Raw genomic sequence first — 15,187 nt, forward strand, 5'->3', positions numbered from 1 at the left:
CTCATCAGTCCAAAACAGCTGCTACCATTTTCCTGTCTTTGTGTATGACTTTTGGGATGCAAATATTTCATGAAGACCACTTCTGGAAAGACTTCTCCAAATAGTTCTGAGCTGATGGCACTGCTGGACATCTTTGGATTTCGAAGAAGAGTAAGCCTAGTACAGTATGATCTTAATCTGGTTCACCAAGTTCCATCAGCTCACAATTGCAACCATGGTCCTTAACATTCCTCATTCCTTGGTGCTTGTTCCAAAGCCTAAGAGCAGCACATCATGAATCTCTTCTTTGCCTGGGAGACACCTTGCTGATGCAGTAGAACTACCTTGTGTCTTGTTGCTGTGCTCAGTCTTGCGATGGTGTATGACCTGTGCCATGAAACTGTCTTCCACAGCCTCACCTTTATAGAAGATTTTGGCTGTTCCTCACCCATTTTTAAGCTTCCTTCACAGTTATTTCTGTTCTAATTAATGAGAGTGTTTCAACCTACATATGAAAATGATGATCATTATCACCTGTTTGGAATAATTGGTTCATCCTACACCTGACTATAATCCTACAAAATTCCTGACTGGGTCCAAGTCTATCTAGAAGAATAGATAGCAAAATGGAGAGGAAAACCCAATCAAAAAAGTCCCAATACAAAGTGTGATGTATAAATACAAGTCATTTTATTGAGCATAGCAGCAACAGGGGTGTTAACATAAAGATATTAAAACCATAATTAAAAACAGGGACGCACACACAGAATAAATCACAATGTGTGAAGGAGAACAACAATCAACATAGTTTAAATATAATCCTTATAGAAAAGATATCCTTACTCAAAAAGCATAGTGATAAATCTCCTTATGAGAGGAAGGGGGAATAAAGTGTCAGTGCACACCTCAATGTGTTAAGTAATAATAAATATAGGTGTAAGATGCTAAAGGCAAAAGGAGGTATTCATCTCATCATAAGTCCATATGTAGTGGATCACCTCGTTGTGTAGGACATATACAACAAGGGAATAATCAGTAGTGTACTTACATAAATGTAGCTCCTTCAGCCGCGTGGCGTCCACCCTGACGCGCGTTTCGGCTTCCGCCTTCGCCCGACCCTCTGATGTGTCCTACACAACGAGGTAATCCGCTACATACGGACTTATGATGCAATGAATACCTCCTTTTGTCTTTAGCATCTTACACCTATATTTATTATTACTTAACACAATGAGGTGTGCACTGACACTTTATTCCCCCTTCCTCTCATAAGGAGATTTATCACTATGCTTTTTGAGTAAGGACATATTTTCTATAAGGATTATATATAAACTATGTTGATTGTTGTTCTCCTTCACACATTGTGATTTATTCTGTGTGTGCGTCCCTGTTTTTAATTATGGTTTTAATATCTTTATATTGACACCCCTGTTGCTGCTATGCTCAATAAAATTACCGTACTTGTATTTATACAACACTTTGTATTGGGACTTTTTTGATCGGGTTTTCCTCTCCTTTTTGTTATTTATGCTTTTCCGATTGTCCCTCCCCCTACTGTAGTCGTATCTGTTGGGTCACTATATTGCCACTAGCAACTATACAATTTAAGCAATCTATATAGACCCTTCTATAGATCTAATATATTTTCCTTGTTAAACTATTCTAGAAGAAGTGATGCAGTTTTAAAGGCAAAGGACGGTGGTTGGCTTGTCCAGATGAAACCAGTGGGTTTTGCCAGCTATTATTCAATGTATATAGGGGGCCTGAAGATTAAAGCCCCCCCATTCCCAACAGATAGCTGTTGACCGATGGTTTGGCCGACAGCTGTTTCTCCTAACTCTTCAAGCATCTAAGGCTTCTTTCACACTTCCGTCAGTACGAAGCCGTCACAATGCGTCGGCGCGATGTACCAACGGATGTTGTGAAAACTCAGCACAATGTGGGCAGCGGATGCAGTTTTTCAACGCATCCGCTGCCCATTGTAAAGTCCCGGGGAGGAGGGGGCGGGGTTCCTGCCGTGCATGCGCGGTAGGAAACGCAGGATCCGACGTACGAAAAAACATTCCCTTGAATGTTTTTTCGATACGACGGTCCGCCAAAACACGACGGACGCAACGTATGGCCATACGTCGTGATCCGTCGGCAATACAAGTCTATGGGCAAAAAACGCATCCTGCGGGGAACTTTGCAGGATGTGTTTTTTGCACAGGACGCATTGCGACGGAGGCCAAACGACGCAAGTGTGAAAGTAGCCTAAGAGAGCCACTTCTGTTAATACCTTTTTCTATTAACTAGCATGGCCGCCATAATGATAACCTATTACACACAGGATGACTGTCACCATAGGTATTAATTACCTCTCCAGCAGTCAATGTCCAGGAGTCAAAGGCCCAAGGCCGGGGCTGTTTATATAAAGAAGTGTATGTGAATGCCTATTGTGTTACTCAATGAGTCAAAACTACTCTTCTCAGGCTGATACTATCTCCTAATCTCTATTTTCTTTATCTTTGTCTTGACTGCAAACTTTCCCAAAACTTCCAGGTGTCACCAGAACTCTGTATTCCCCCCCATACCTGTAAATCAAACCTTCATTGTCCCTTGTGTTGAAACCATTATCTGCTGAAATAATTTGTTTAGCTCTAACTGATGCGTTTCGAGTCTAGCTGACTATCCTATAGTTAATCTACGATTAAGAGTCAGCCAGACTTGAAACGCGTCAAGTTATATTTTTTTATGCCCATGCTACCATTTTAGTGAAGTCACGATAATGACTTTGACAATTGGCTTGGCAATTTTGCAATCAAATTATTTAAGAACCACCCCCATAAATAAAAAAAACAAACAAAAAAAAACCATACCTTTGACCTTTTTTGTCTAATAGTTAAAAGGGTTGTCCAGTGAAAAACAACCGCTTCATTCATTCTCTATTGGGCCTGCCGGAAAATGCTGAGGGCAGCCCTCGTTAGCACCACAGAGAAGGAATGGAGCAGCGGTTGAGCATGGGAACCTACAACTCCATTCTAAAAGGGATATAAGTGTCCCATTTTGCCAACTGGTAGGAATCTCAGTGATTAGACCAGTGATCTGCAAATTATCACCTAACCAGTTGATAGGTGATAATGTCATTTCAACAGACAACCAAATTGGGTGACAACCAATATGGCTGCCACAACAAAGGGCTCCACAATAGAGACTGTCAGGTCTCCTGCTTGTTTAGGTACCTTCACACATAACGATATTGTTAACGATATCGTTGCTTTTTGTGACGTAGCAACGATATCGTTAATAAAATCATTATGTGTGACAGCGACCAACGATCAGGCCCCTGCTGGGAGATCGTTGGTCGCTGAAGAAAGGCCAGAACTTTATTTCGTCGCTGGATCTCCCGTGGACATCGCTGGATCGGCGTGTGTGACACCGATCCAGCGAGGTCTTCACTGGTAACCAGGGTAAACATCGGGTAACTAAGCGCAGGGCCGCGCTTAGTAACCCGTTGTTTACCCTGGTTACCTTCCTAAAAGTAAAAAAAACAAACAGTACATACTTACCTACCGCTGTCTGTCCTCCAGCGCTGTGCGCTGCACTCCTCCTGTACTGGCTGTGAGCGTCGGTCAGCCGGAAAGCAGAGCGGTGACGTCACCGCTCTGCTTTCCGGCCGCTGTGCTCACACAGACAGTACAGGAGGAGTGCAGAGCACAGCGCTGGAGGACAGACAGCGTTAGGTAAGTATGTACTGTTTGTTTTTTTTACTTTTAGGAAGGTAACCAGGGTAAACATCGGGTTACTAAGCGCGGCCCTGCGCTTAGTTACCCGATGTTTACCCTGGTTACCGGCATCGTTGGTCGCTGGAGAGCTGTCTGTGTGACAGCTCTCCAGCGACCAAACAGCGACGCTGCAGCGATCCGGATCGTTGTCGGTATCGCTGCAGCGTCGCTTAATGTGAAGGGGCCCTTTGGCCGAATGCTCATGTGCTCTATAGTAGAAAGCCGACAACTGACATATGGACTGGTGGCTTATCTCATGGAGAACAATGCGATTGGAAGTCCAAAATTGGACATGTCTGATTGACATCTCTCCCGACCATCATTTGGCTGGTGCCGCCGTACACATTATCGTTATCGTCCAGATATCGTCAGGTTTGGCTGACATAGGTCTAATTTATATGACCAGCTTAATTCAAGAGTAACCGCATCATCTTAAACAGGGGATCCCTGCAACACAAACACATGTTGCAAATGGATAGTCTCAGGAGTAGTGACGAGCGAATATACTCGTTACTCGAGATTTCTCGAGCACGCTCGGGGTTCCTCCGAGTATTTTTTAGTGCTCGGAGATTTAGTTTTTCTTGCCGCAGCTAAATGATTTACATCTGTTAGCCAGCATAAGTACATGTGGGGGTTGTCTGGTTGCTAGGGAATTCGCTCATCACTACTCGGAAGTGATCACCCTAATAGATGTCCCCCGTGTATGCCATCTGTATTTGCCTATTGGGTCTCTCAAAAGACATATTGCTGTGTAATATATTAGTGGTCAGAAGATCGCACAATCCAGTCCTACAGTGGTGCCACAAAATACCGTCAATAGTCAAATTAGGCTCATTAAAAGTCGAAAAAGGTAAAAAGTACAAATTAGGTTTATTAAAAATCAAAAAAGGTAAAAAGTACATATAATTAAAAAAGTTTTAACATAAAATCAATTTTCCTATTAAAAAATACACATATAGTGAAAATTAATTAAATAAAAAATACATAAATGATACGATATGATACACTTTATTGATCCCGTGGGAAATTATGGTATCACAGCATATTGGCAAAATACTATAATATACACAGACACTTAAACATTGGTATTATTATGGCAATAGCCGATATGCATCTTTTTATTTTGCTAAATTTGCACTATATGGACATTTTAAAATGGGATCATTTATTTTATCTAAGAATGATAAAAATATATATACATACATATATACACACAGTAACATATATACAATAACAATATTATATACAATAAAATAAAAGTGTTATTTTACTTAACACTGTGTTAAAAAATGGTGGAATTGCGGTTTTGTTTTTTCTTTTTCAGTTAATTATTCCTCTGAAAAGTATAAAAGCCAAACAATCTACTATATAATTGGGTCACCTTCCGTCTGTCTGTCACAGACATTTATTGGTCGCGGCCCCTGTCTGTCATGGAAATCCAAGTCGCTGATTGGTCGCGGCAAAACAGCCACGACCAATCAGCGACGGGAACAGTCCGGAAGAAAATGGCCGCTCCTTCCTCCCCGCAGTCAGTACCCGGCGCCCGCATACTCCCCTCCGGTCAGCGCTCACACAGGGTTAATGGCAGTGTTGACCGCGGTGTAACGCACTCGGTTAACGCTGCTATTAACCCTGTGTGATCTAATGTTAAAAACAATAAAAAAAATAAAAAATCGTTATATACTCACCCTCCGGTGGCCCCCCGGATCAGGAACCGGCCTTTCCCGCTCCTCGGGATGCCCTGGTGACCGCTCCATGCATTGCGGTCTCGCGAGACCGCTACGTCATCATCACGCGAGACCGCAATGCACTCTTCAGACCAGAGCGTGCGAGGAACGTCGGTAACCGCTTCGATCCGGGGGCCAACGGAGGGTGAGTATAACACTATTTTTTATTTTAATTCTTTTTTTTTTTAACAGGGATATGGTGCCCACATTGCTATAGACTGCGTGGGCTGTGCAATATACTACGTGGGCTGTGCAATATACTACGTGGGCTGCGCAATGTACTACGTGGGCTGCGCAATATACAACGTGGGCTGCGCAATATACTACGTGGGCTGGGCAATATACTACGTGGGCTGGGCAATATACTACGTGGGCTGCGCAATATACTACATCGGCTGCGCAATATACAACGTGGGCTGTGCAATATACTACGTGGGCTGTGCAATATACAACGTGGGCTGCGCAATATACTATGTGGGCTGCGCAATATACTACGTGGGCTGCGCAATATACTACATCGGCTGCGCAATATACAACGTGGGCTGTGCAATATACTACGTGGGCTGTGCAATATACAATGTGGGCTGCGCAATATACTATGTGGGCTGCACAATATACAACGTGGGCTGCGCAATATACAACGTGGGCTGTGCAATATACTATGTGGGCTGCGCAATATACTACGTGGGCTGGGCAATATACTACGTGGGCTGTGCAATATACTACATCGGCTGCGCAATATACAACGTGGGCTGTGCAATATACTACGTGGGCTGTGCAATATACAACGTGGGCTGCGCAATATACTATGTGGGCTGCGCAATATACAACGTGGGCTGCGCAATATACAACGTGGGCTGCGCAATATACTATGTGGGCTGCGCAATACACTATGTGGGCTGCGCAATGTACAACATGGGCTGCGCAATGTACTACGTGGGCTGCGCAATGTACTACGTGGGCTGGGCAATGTACTACGTGGGCTGCGCAATGTACTACGTGGGCTGCGCAATGTACTATGTGGGCTGCGATATGTACTACGTGGGCTGCGCAATGTACTGCGTGGGCTGTGCAATATACTACGTGGGCTGCGCAATGTACAACATGGGCTACGCAATGTACTACGTGGGCTGGGCAATGTACTACGTGGGCTGCGCAATGTACTACGTGGGCTGCGCAATGTACTACGTGGGCTGCGCAATGTACTGCGTGGGCTGTGCTATACACTACGTGGGCTGTGCTATACACTACGTGGGCTGCGCTATACACTACGCATACATATTCTAGAATACCCGATGCGTTCGAATCGGGCTACCATCTAGTGGGTTATATTGTCTCCAAAATGATACATACATGATGTTAAAAAAAAAATAAAAATAAGCAGTAGTAGGCACAGTCCATGGACATATTTTTTCAGTCTAAAACAAGTGACAACATGAACGTTTTCATCATGACCAGGACCAGACCCAACAACTACTGTTCTATAATGAGTCCAATGGGACGTATCTGCACAGGTGGCAGAAACAGGCGGACTCTCCCACCGCAGCAATAATTTATGTGATGTTTAATATTTTATTGAGCCAGAATCTGGATGCAAGAACAACCGGTAAATGAGAAGTTCTGATCAATGTGTCTTTTGTAAAGCGTGGCGCAAAAGTGGTTAAATTGGACAAGAGGACAGTCATGATATGTCCACGATATTGGCTGATATTCACAATCTGGCACTGCAGTTACAGGTACAGTCCACTAGGTGGAACATAGACACCATTAAGTTCCTGGCATTGGGATGTGGACTAGACTTACTCGTTGTTCTGTGCACATCCCCGACTCACAAGTCATGCTTTCATTCTCCATCATTTACTCTGTCCGATTACATATACAGAAAATCTCATTATTGGGAGGAAATACAAAGTCCAGCATGGACAAAAAAAAAAGGAGCAGTTGCTCATAGCAACCGATCAATACAATCTGTGAAGATATGAAATATGATTAATTACTACCGGAACTGCTCCATTTTACGCGCTGTATAAGGAGTGTAATATGGGCGCTTTCCTGTTCCCGTTTTATGGCGGAACGTCCTGACTGGACATAGAATTTCGGCCACATTGCGCTTGCCTACGTCTGTGCTGGTTGTACACAAAAGTAGATTCACTAATAAATGTATTATAAATCTGTATAAAATGGTCTTATAGGTTAGTGTCTTCGTTGACCGTAGCGACCAATCACAGCGCAGCTTTCATTTTTTAAGAGCGGAATTTAAAGAGAAAGCTGTGCTGTGATTGGTTGCTATGGGCAACAGATTTATTTTTTCTTTCCGTTTTTATTAATCTGCACCTTTGTTAATTCTATCGTAAGAAGCTTGTGCTTGCAGTTTAGCAAGGTTGCTTTCAGATGGACCTCCTGGGGTGCTACGGACCAGGACATACTTAAATATGATACAAGTCCGGTTCAGTAGAGCCCTAGGTATTGGGGCCATAATTAAAATGGGAATGAAGAAAGTTACATCCTCATTCTTAAGACTGTAGGGGGTCCCAGCATTTAAATACCAACCCACCAATCATTTATGCCTTATTAAAATAATTTACCAGATGAGAAAACCCCTTTAAAGGAATCTATCACTGGAGATTTTAAATTTAATCTGAGTACCTCTGCTAAATGCCTCTGTTCCACTGATTCTGGGACAGTTTTTCTTGCTCTTCTGTACCCCTCTATTCCAAAGTTATGCCCCCTGTAATAAAGAAGTAAATTCTCCTTTCAAGAAACTGGGCGTGCACCACAGACCTTTTCTATGGGCGTGGCTGTGGTTTGATTGGCCAGTCTCAAAGGAGGAAAAAACACACCCACAGAGAAGTTCCAGTTAGTTGAGGGAAACATTTTCTTCATTAGTACCGAGGTTCATAACTTTGGAACGGAGGGGCACAGAAGAAAAAGAAAAACTGTTCCAGAATCAGTGGATAGCGCCAAATGGAGAAAGTACTCCACTTAAATTAAAAATTGCAGCCAGATTTCCCCTTTAAATGACTATATATGGCATATAAGTTTTATTTAATTGATTTATACAAATGTGAAGATGCGCCAGTGAGTTACCTTTCCTGTTCATCCCCATTTGGAGGCACTTGAGTAGTCGACAATACTGGCAACGATTCCTCTGTTTGCGCGACATGACGCAGTTCTTGTCACGGCTACATCGGTATACTCGCTTATTGCAGATGCTGCGCTTAAAAAATCCTTTGCAGCCCTCGCAAGAAATGATGCCATAATGGAGGCCCGTAGCACGATCCCCACAGATAAGGCACGCTCTCTGATCAACGCGGTCATCTAAGAAAAAGGGAGAGGAAAAAGAAATAAATATATATGATGTGAATCATAAAACAAATGAGGAGTTTAACCCATTATCTACCAATGTCCTTTTTTTGGAATGTGAACCATATAACAAATGAGTAGTTTAACCCATTATCTACCAATGTCCTTTTTTTGGGACTTTGGTTCTTTTTTTTTGTTTTTTTGGAATCTTTGGTTCTAGCAACTAAGATTTTTATAATTTTTATAATTAGGTCCAATTTTTTGTGTTGTGTTTGTAAAATGAATGTTTTCAAAATAGGAAATCATGTCATTGTCATTTTTAATTGAATATTGGGACGTCCTTTTCTGAAAAATCCGTACTTGTAAAAATTTTGCAAATTAGGTTTCTGATTCTTTAGGACCCAAATCATTAAAAATCTGTCATTAAAAAAAAAAAATGAAAATTGCTAATTTGGCAAGTAATGGGTTAACCGTTGAACAGGAATGATTGAAAACATGGCTGTCCATGGATTTGCCGATTACTGCAACACCGTCCCATTCAGGTGAATAGGGCTGAGCTGCAATATCACACACAACCTGTGAGAAGGTGTGGCGCTATTTTTCAATACAAACTCCCATGTTTTTCTAATCCTGTACAACTTCTTTGAAGGAATTTACTAGAAGCATTGCAATATAAAAAGGTCATATGTCAAATCCTGGACGACAATGCTGCAGCTTTTTAGCCCTAGGGGTTTAGAGCAGAATTTGGTATTTATTAGTAGAGGTTTTTCTTTTTCCATTGCCAGCACATTCCTTCCAGTAATGTTATGTGACCACATTGCAAAAATAAAAATGTAAATACTTGCATTACTGGTAAAATAAGAACTCTGGGCCTTGTGTTCCTCAAAACTCTAAAGTTCTTCCATCTGCTTCTCCTAGAAACTTCACAATTTTCCAATTGAATCTGAATTTCCCTACACTGTCAGCACTAGATTGGACAATATCAGACTCTGTAGGGTCACGCTCACAACTGGAAATGCCAAGTTGGAAATTTATTCTTAAATTTCTAGGATTAAAGGAGTTGTATGAAGTTAAGAAGTTATTCCCTATCTGTAGGATCGGAGAAAACTTCCCGATCGTTGAAGGACTGACTGCAGGAATCCCCACCGATCTCAAGAATCAGAGTTCTGAAGATCCCCATATGAATGGAGCAATGGTCGACCACATGCGCCTGTAAACCATTCATTTTCTTTGGGACTGCTGGAGGTATCTTGAGCGCAGCGTTTGGCTGGTCTTTGGCACTCCCTTGTTCTTGGGACCTGTAGGAGTGCTTGGATCCCCCCAGCGATTGGGAAGTCCTATCCTATGGCTAGAGATAACTTCCAAACTTTATACAACTTCTATAATTATGGGAGAAAAGCACAATACAGATTTAAATAAATGTTTCATAATTGTTTTATTATGGGGAAACAAATTATTTCCTAAAAGACAGGTCAGAAGAGGTGACAGGTTTGCCTTTAAATGGGTTGTCCAGGATGGACATATTGATGACCTACTCATAGGGCACCACCAATCGGCTGAAATTCGCCCCAGCCCGGGAAAAAGTATCGTACAAGGCCGGTTACCCCAATCGTTCTAAAAGACAGAAGTACAGTAGATTGTTTTGCCTCGCATTGATCATCTACAGCTAATCATTTGAAATAGACAATACACTACGAGAGATTTATTCTAATCCCAATGAACAGGATTAATGAGCATAGGATACATTTACAAATAAATGAAGCATCTCTACTTTAATAAAGCTATCCTCCAGCCTATTATCTTCAGAGCAAAAGCCAGCATACATCATTAGCAGAGACGAAGGCACAGATGCCTAGAGCCATACAGTCACATAGATCTCCTAACTTGGACCAATGGTCCCGATGCCCAGTTTTGTAATCAACACACAAAATAAATCTTATTTAGTTCTATACAGTACAACTTCCACTGGCCCCATATCTGTCACAATGGGAATACGAGATCCTATGGGGTTCTTTATTGTCTCCAAAGACATTTGACCTTAAACGAAGGAGGTCTATGGTGAAGGCCCCACCATCTTTCTACTGGAGTACTGTCTGTATTTCAAAGATTTCCAATACCAATGGAAGATAAGTAAATAGAAGGCACCAAGATGTCCGCAATGGGAGTGAGGAGCATTAAAATTTAATAAATTGGTGTTCTCAATTTTGCAAGTTATCTCCTGAGCCAAGAACTATCATGTTTTTACACTTATATTATGACCTTACTGAATAGAATCCTAGGCTAGAGGGAAAACCTAGAAATGATCAAAACTAGGGTCATCACGTAGAGAAAAAAAACACATTTGAGATAAAGCGATGTATGCGAAACTGGACTGAAGAAAACTCTGAATTAATACTAAAAACCTGGGATAGTTGAGAACTTCCCGATTGCTAGGAGTCCGACCAATCCAGAGAACTGGGGCTCTGAAGAGCCTTGCGTGAATGGAGCAGTGGTCAACCATGCGCACTGCCGCTCTATCCATTCTTACTGGAGTGCCGAAATCCAGACTCGGCTATCTCTGGGGCACCCATTGAGAATTAATAAAGCAACAGTGCACATGTTTGACCAACCACTGCGCCATTTACATAGACCTCTTCAGATCTGGTTCTTGGGATCGGTGAAGTCACAGTGGCTTGACCCACAGCGATTGACAAGTTATCCCCCTTCCCATGGATTATTATTATTATTATTTATTTATATAGCACCATTGATTCCATGGTGCTGTACATGAGAAGGGGTTACATACAAGTTACAAATATCACATACAGTAAACAAACTAACAATGACGGACTGATACAGAGGGGCGAGGACCCTGCCCTTGCGGGCTTACATTCTACAGGATTATGGGGAAGGAGACAGTAGGTTGAGGGTTGCAGGAGCTCCGGTGTTGGTGAGGCGGTAGCTCCGGTGTTGGTGAGGCGGTAGCTCCGGTGTTGGTGAGGCGGTAGCTCCGGTGTTGGTGAGGCGGTAGCTCCGGTGTTGGTGAGGCGGTAGCTCCGGTGTCAGATGGATGAGAGATAACTTCCAAATTGAAGACTACCACTTCAAAACTTCAAGAAAACTGCTTTCCTAAAGCTTTAACAAGTTTTATTGATCACCATTACCATGATGGTCATCTTTGCACCTGTTATATGCTCATGTTCTACTGGTATCGAAAATCTTTGAGATTTTGCACACCAGTCCATTGGCTTTATCTGGTAAGGTTGGCATCCCAGCTCCTGAGAGATTGGAGTGTTGGTGGCATTGATCTTTCACTGGTGACAAGCAATTGGGTAAAGTTTTGCATATTATAGCACAACTTCTTGAGGTGGGCACCCAATTATACCCCACCACTTACTTGTGGGGTTGTAGACATTAACTCCTACGTTGCGCCTTTTGGGTTCTCTATTTTTCATGCCTTGATAACCACGTTCACACCACAGCTTTTTGTGCACATTGTGTAGTGACAGAGCTGCTAATCCGTGGTGGGGGTATGGTTGTATTACTCTGCACGAGGCAGCTTGTTCTCCAGTGATAATTTCATGCTGATAAAACATTGATTGTACTGAAACAGCAAAACACAGCCTAGCAAGTGACATATTCCTGTAATCAGGCTCTATCCCTACATCATGCTGCTCTCAAGACTACATAGCAAATAACTGCTGACAGATTCCCTTTAAACAGACAGGGGGTAATACTTTATTTAACCTGTGGGGGCACTGCAGGGAAAGTGAACTTTAGCTTCCATGCTACAGCTGATTAATAAACTCACCCATGAACGGACAATAGTCCCCCCACTATATGAAATATCTAATGATCTCCTTTTTCATCCTGTCATCTGTACTGCTTTTCAACAAAATTACTTATACGGTACCCATATGATCAGTCACTACTTTAATTGACAGATCTCTAGTTCTTGGCATTTTCAGTATCATTTTCTGCCCACTTTGTATTTAATAGTCCAGTGGGCGGTCCTATTTAGTGAAAGACAATCATACAGGGGAAAATAATCACTAGGTAAATAAATAAAATACAAGTTATACTAAAACAATATATCAATCTTCTCAGCTCTTCTTGTTCTACTATTTCCAATGCACCAGTACTTCCATGGGCTGATAATATCAGGAGTGTACAGGAAACACCGTGACTGACTGTTACAGAGGGGGTGAGGATCCTGCCTTCATGGGTTTACAATCTACATGGTATTTGGGAAGGAGACAGTCGGTCAGGGAGTTAGAACAGCTCTGGTGGTGGGGAGGTGGCAGCGGGGTTATTGCAGGCCGTAGGGTTTCCAGGTTACATTGGAAGATTTCAATTGTGGGAGACAATCGTACATGTGGCACTGAATCCTAGACAATGGAGGAAGCACCAGAAAAATCTTGGAGGCAGCAGAGTGAGGTACAGGGAGGGGAAAAGAAGGTGGTCTTGTGATGACTGGAGATTACATGTGGGGAGGAATCGGGTAATGTATAGAGGACATTATTGGGTGGCCTTGTAAGTCTTCGTTAGCAATTGAAACTCGATTGGAAGCCAATAAAGGGATTGGCAGAGGGCAGAAGATAGCAAGGTGAGAAGTGGATTAACGGACCTATCTAGGCTGCCGAAGATCGATCTTCCTACAGATAGTTCATCCATCAAGTCATCATTTCTAGAGATGGAGCCAAAGGTCGTAAAGAAAAAAAAGAGAAAAAACTGGAGAGGTAGGAGAGTGTTGGTTGGCAGACCACAGAGGAGGATATTATAGTAGGTGCGGTGGGAGATGATGAGGTCATGTACTAACATTTTTGTTGATTCATGTTTTAGGCAAAGGCGATTCTCGAAATATCTTTGAGCTGAAAACGGCAGAAGGTGGTGAGGGCTTGGATGTGAGGTTTGAAGAACAGAGCAGAGTCAAGGCTTACACCGAGGTGGTGGACTTGTGATTCAGGGGGAAAGTGATGTAATTTACTGTGATGGAAAGACCTCCTAAACGCATGGTAAAAATGGGCTGACACACAACTGTTGCCCCATCACATCAGACTAAACACTCCAATGGTGTTGCCAGTGCTGATCATCGACTGAAAAAAAATCCGTCACACACAACCAGTGTTTTCAATTATTACAAACGCTCGCTGGTCATCAGTAGAATTGCACGGTCCTCCATTTCGCCAAACGATCGTTCATTATGGAAGAAATCGGCCAATTCTTGCAAATATATGGACTCCATAACATGTCTGATTGAACTTCGGCAAGTTCATCATCCGCCCATCAGATACATCTGGTGGTCTATATGAACCCATGGCACCAGATCAGGACATCACAAATTTGTATGGAATTACAATAGAATGATCCACATGTCCACATTCCTCTTAAGACCGATTTTAGGATCATGTACATGCTTATTTGAACAAGACTCAATATAAATCCTGATTTCCTCCTAAACAAGAGGATTTTTCCCAGATAAACCCTACTGTGAGATAAGGCGCTGAGATACATTAAGGAGAGTTATTTTAAGTGACTTGCAATGTGAAGCATGATTTAAGATTAAACGCAGATCCAAGATAATGAGGATACATCTAGGTTAACGAACTAGAATGCTCCAGTCATCATTCTGGCAGTTTCCTCTCTTCGTCTGACATCTCCGTCCCTGAAAATGACGGCACGCCAAGTAGGATTGTGCTCACGGAGTCGGCAGCCCAATTCTGTCGCAGTGGGAAAGTTACCATCAGACGATACCAAATCTCACATGACAGCTCTTCTAGCTCGCGGACATTCAATTTACATTTTCTGTACTATCTGACAAACGATAAAAGCCGGCATGAAGCGATTTTAACCCCTTTCTCGCTAGCTGGAGACATCTTTGGAAACTAAAGAGTTTCTCCAAAAATATTCATCAGGGTTTCGTTTCAGTGATCACTTTGAAGAATGCTACGGTTGGCTTCTTCCAAGCCCAAAATGGCTGATAAGTGACCTATAGCTCATTCTACAGTATTACAAATGTGATCTCTAATTATCAATGGCCAATGCTCTTAACACCTACATGATCAAGCAATTTTCCATTTTTGCACTGTTACGGTATTTCTCCCACCCTTCTTCCAAGAGCCATAACTGTACCCTTCCCTCCACATACCTGTATAAGGGCTCGTTCTTTGCAGGAAGACTTTTTGTTTTGAATGACTTCAATCGTTGTACCATATAATGTCCAGAAAAATGGAAAAATTATTCCAATGGGGAAATGTGGAATTTTTTTATTTTAGTAATTAGTAGTTTAAAAAAAATCATAACTTTGTGGGGAAGAAAGAAGGTTTAGATCCCCATTTTCTGAGACCTTTTTTCTATTTTTCTGTGAATGGAGCTGTGTGTTTGTGTGCCAAACCTGACATTTTTATTGAAGCTATTTTGTGGTACATATGACAT

At 42.2% G+C, this 15,187-nt stretch overlaps 1 protein-coding gene across 1 annotated transcript in view; it reads right to left on the reverse strand.

Annotated features, from left to right (window-relative positions):
- NR6A1 (nuclear receptor subfamily 6 group A member 1) overlaps window positions 1–15,187 on the reverse strand; it is a 93,292-nt gene that overhangs the window by 51,645 nt on the left and 26,460 nt on the right. The window contains exon 2 of the mRNA XM_069748471.1: window positions 8,558–8,788. Coding sequence (XP_069604572.1) covers window positions 8,558–8,788 — 231 coding nt within the window. The remainder of the gene's footprint in view (window positions 1–8,557; window positions 8,789–15,187) is intronic.

Source organism: Ranitomeya imitator, chromosome 2 (assembly GCF_032444005.1).
Source record: "Ranitomeya imitator isolate aRanImi1 chromosome 2, aRanImi1.pri, whole genome shotgun sequence".
Classification (NCBI taxonomy): Eukaryota; Metazoa; Chordata; class Amphibia; order Anura; family Dendrobatidae; genus Ranitomeya; species Ranitomeya imitator.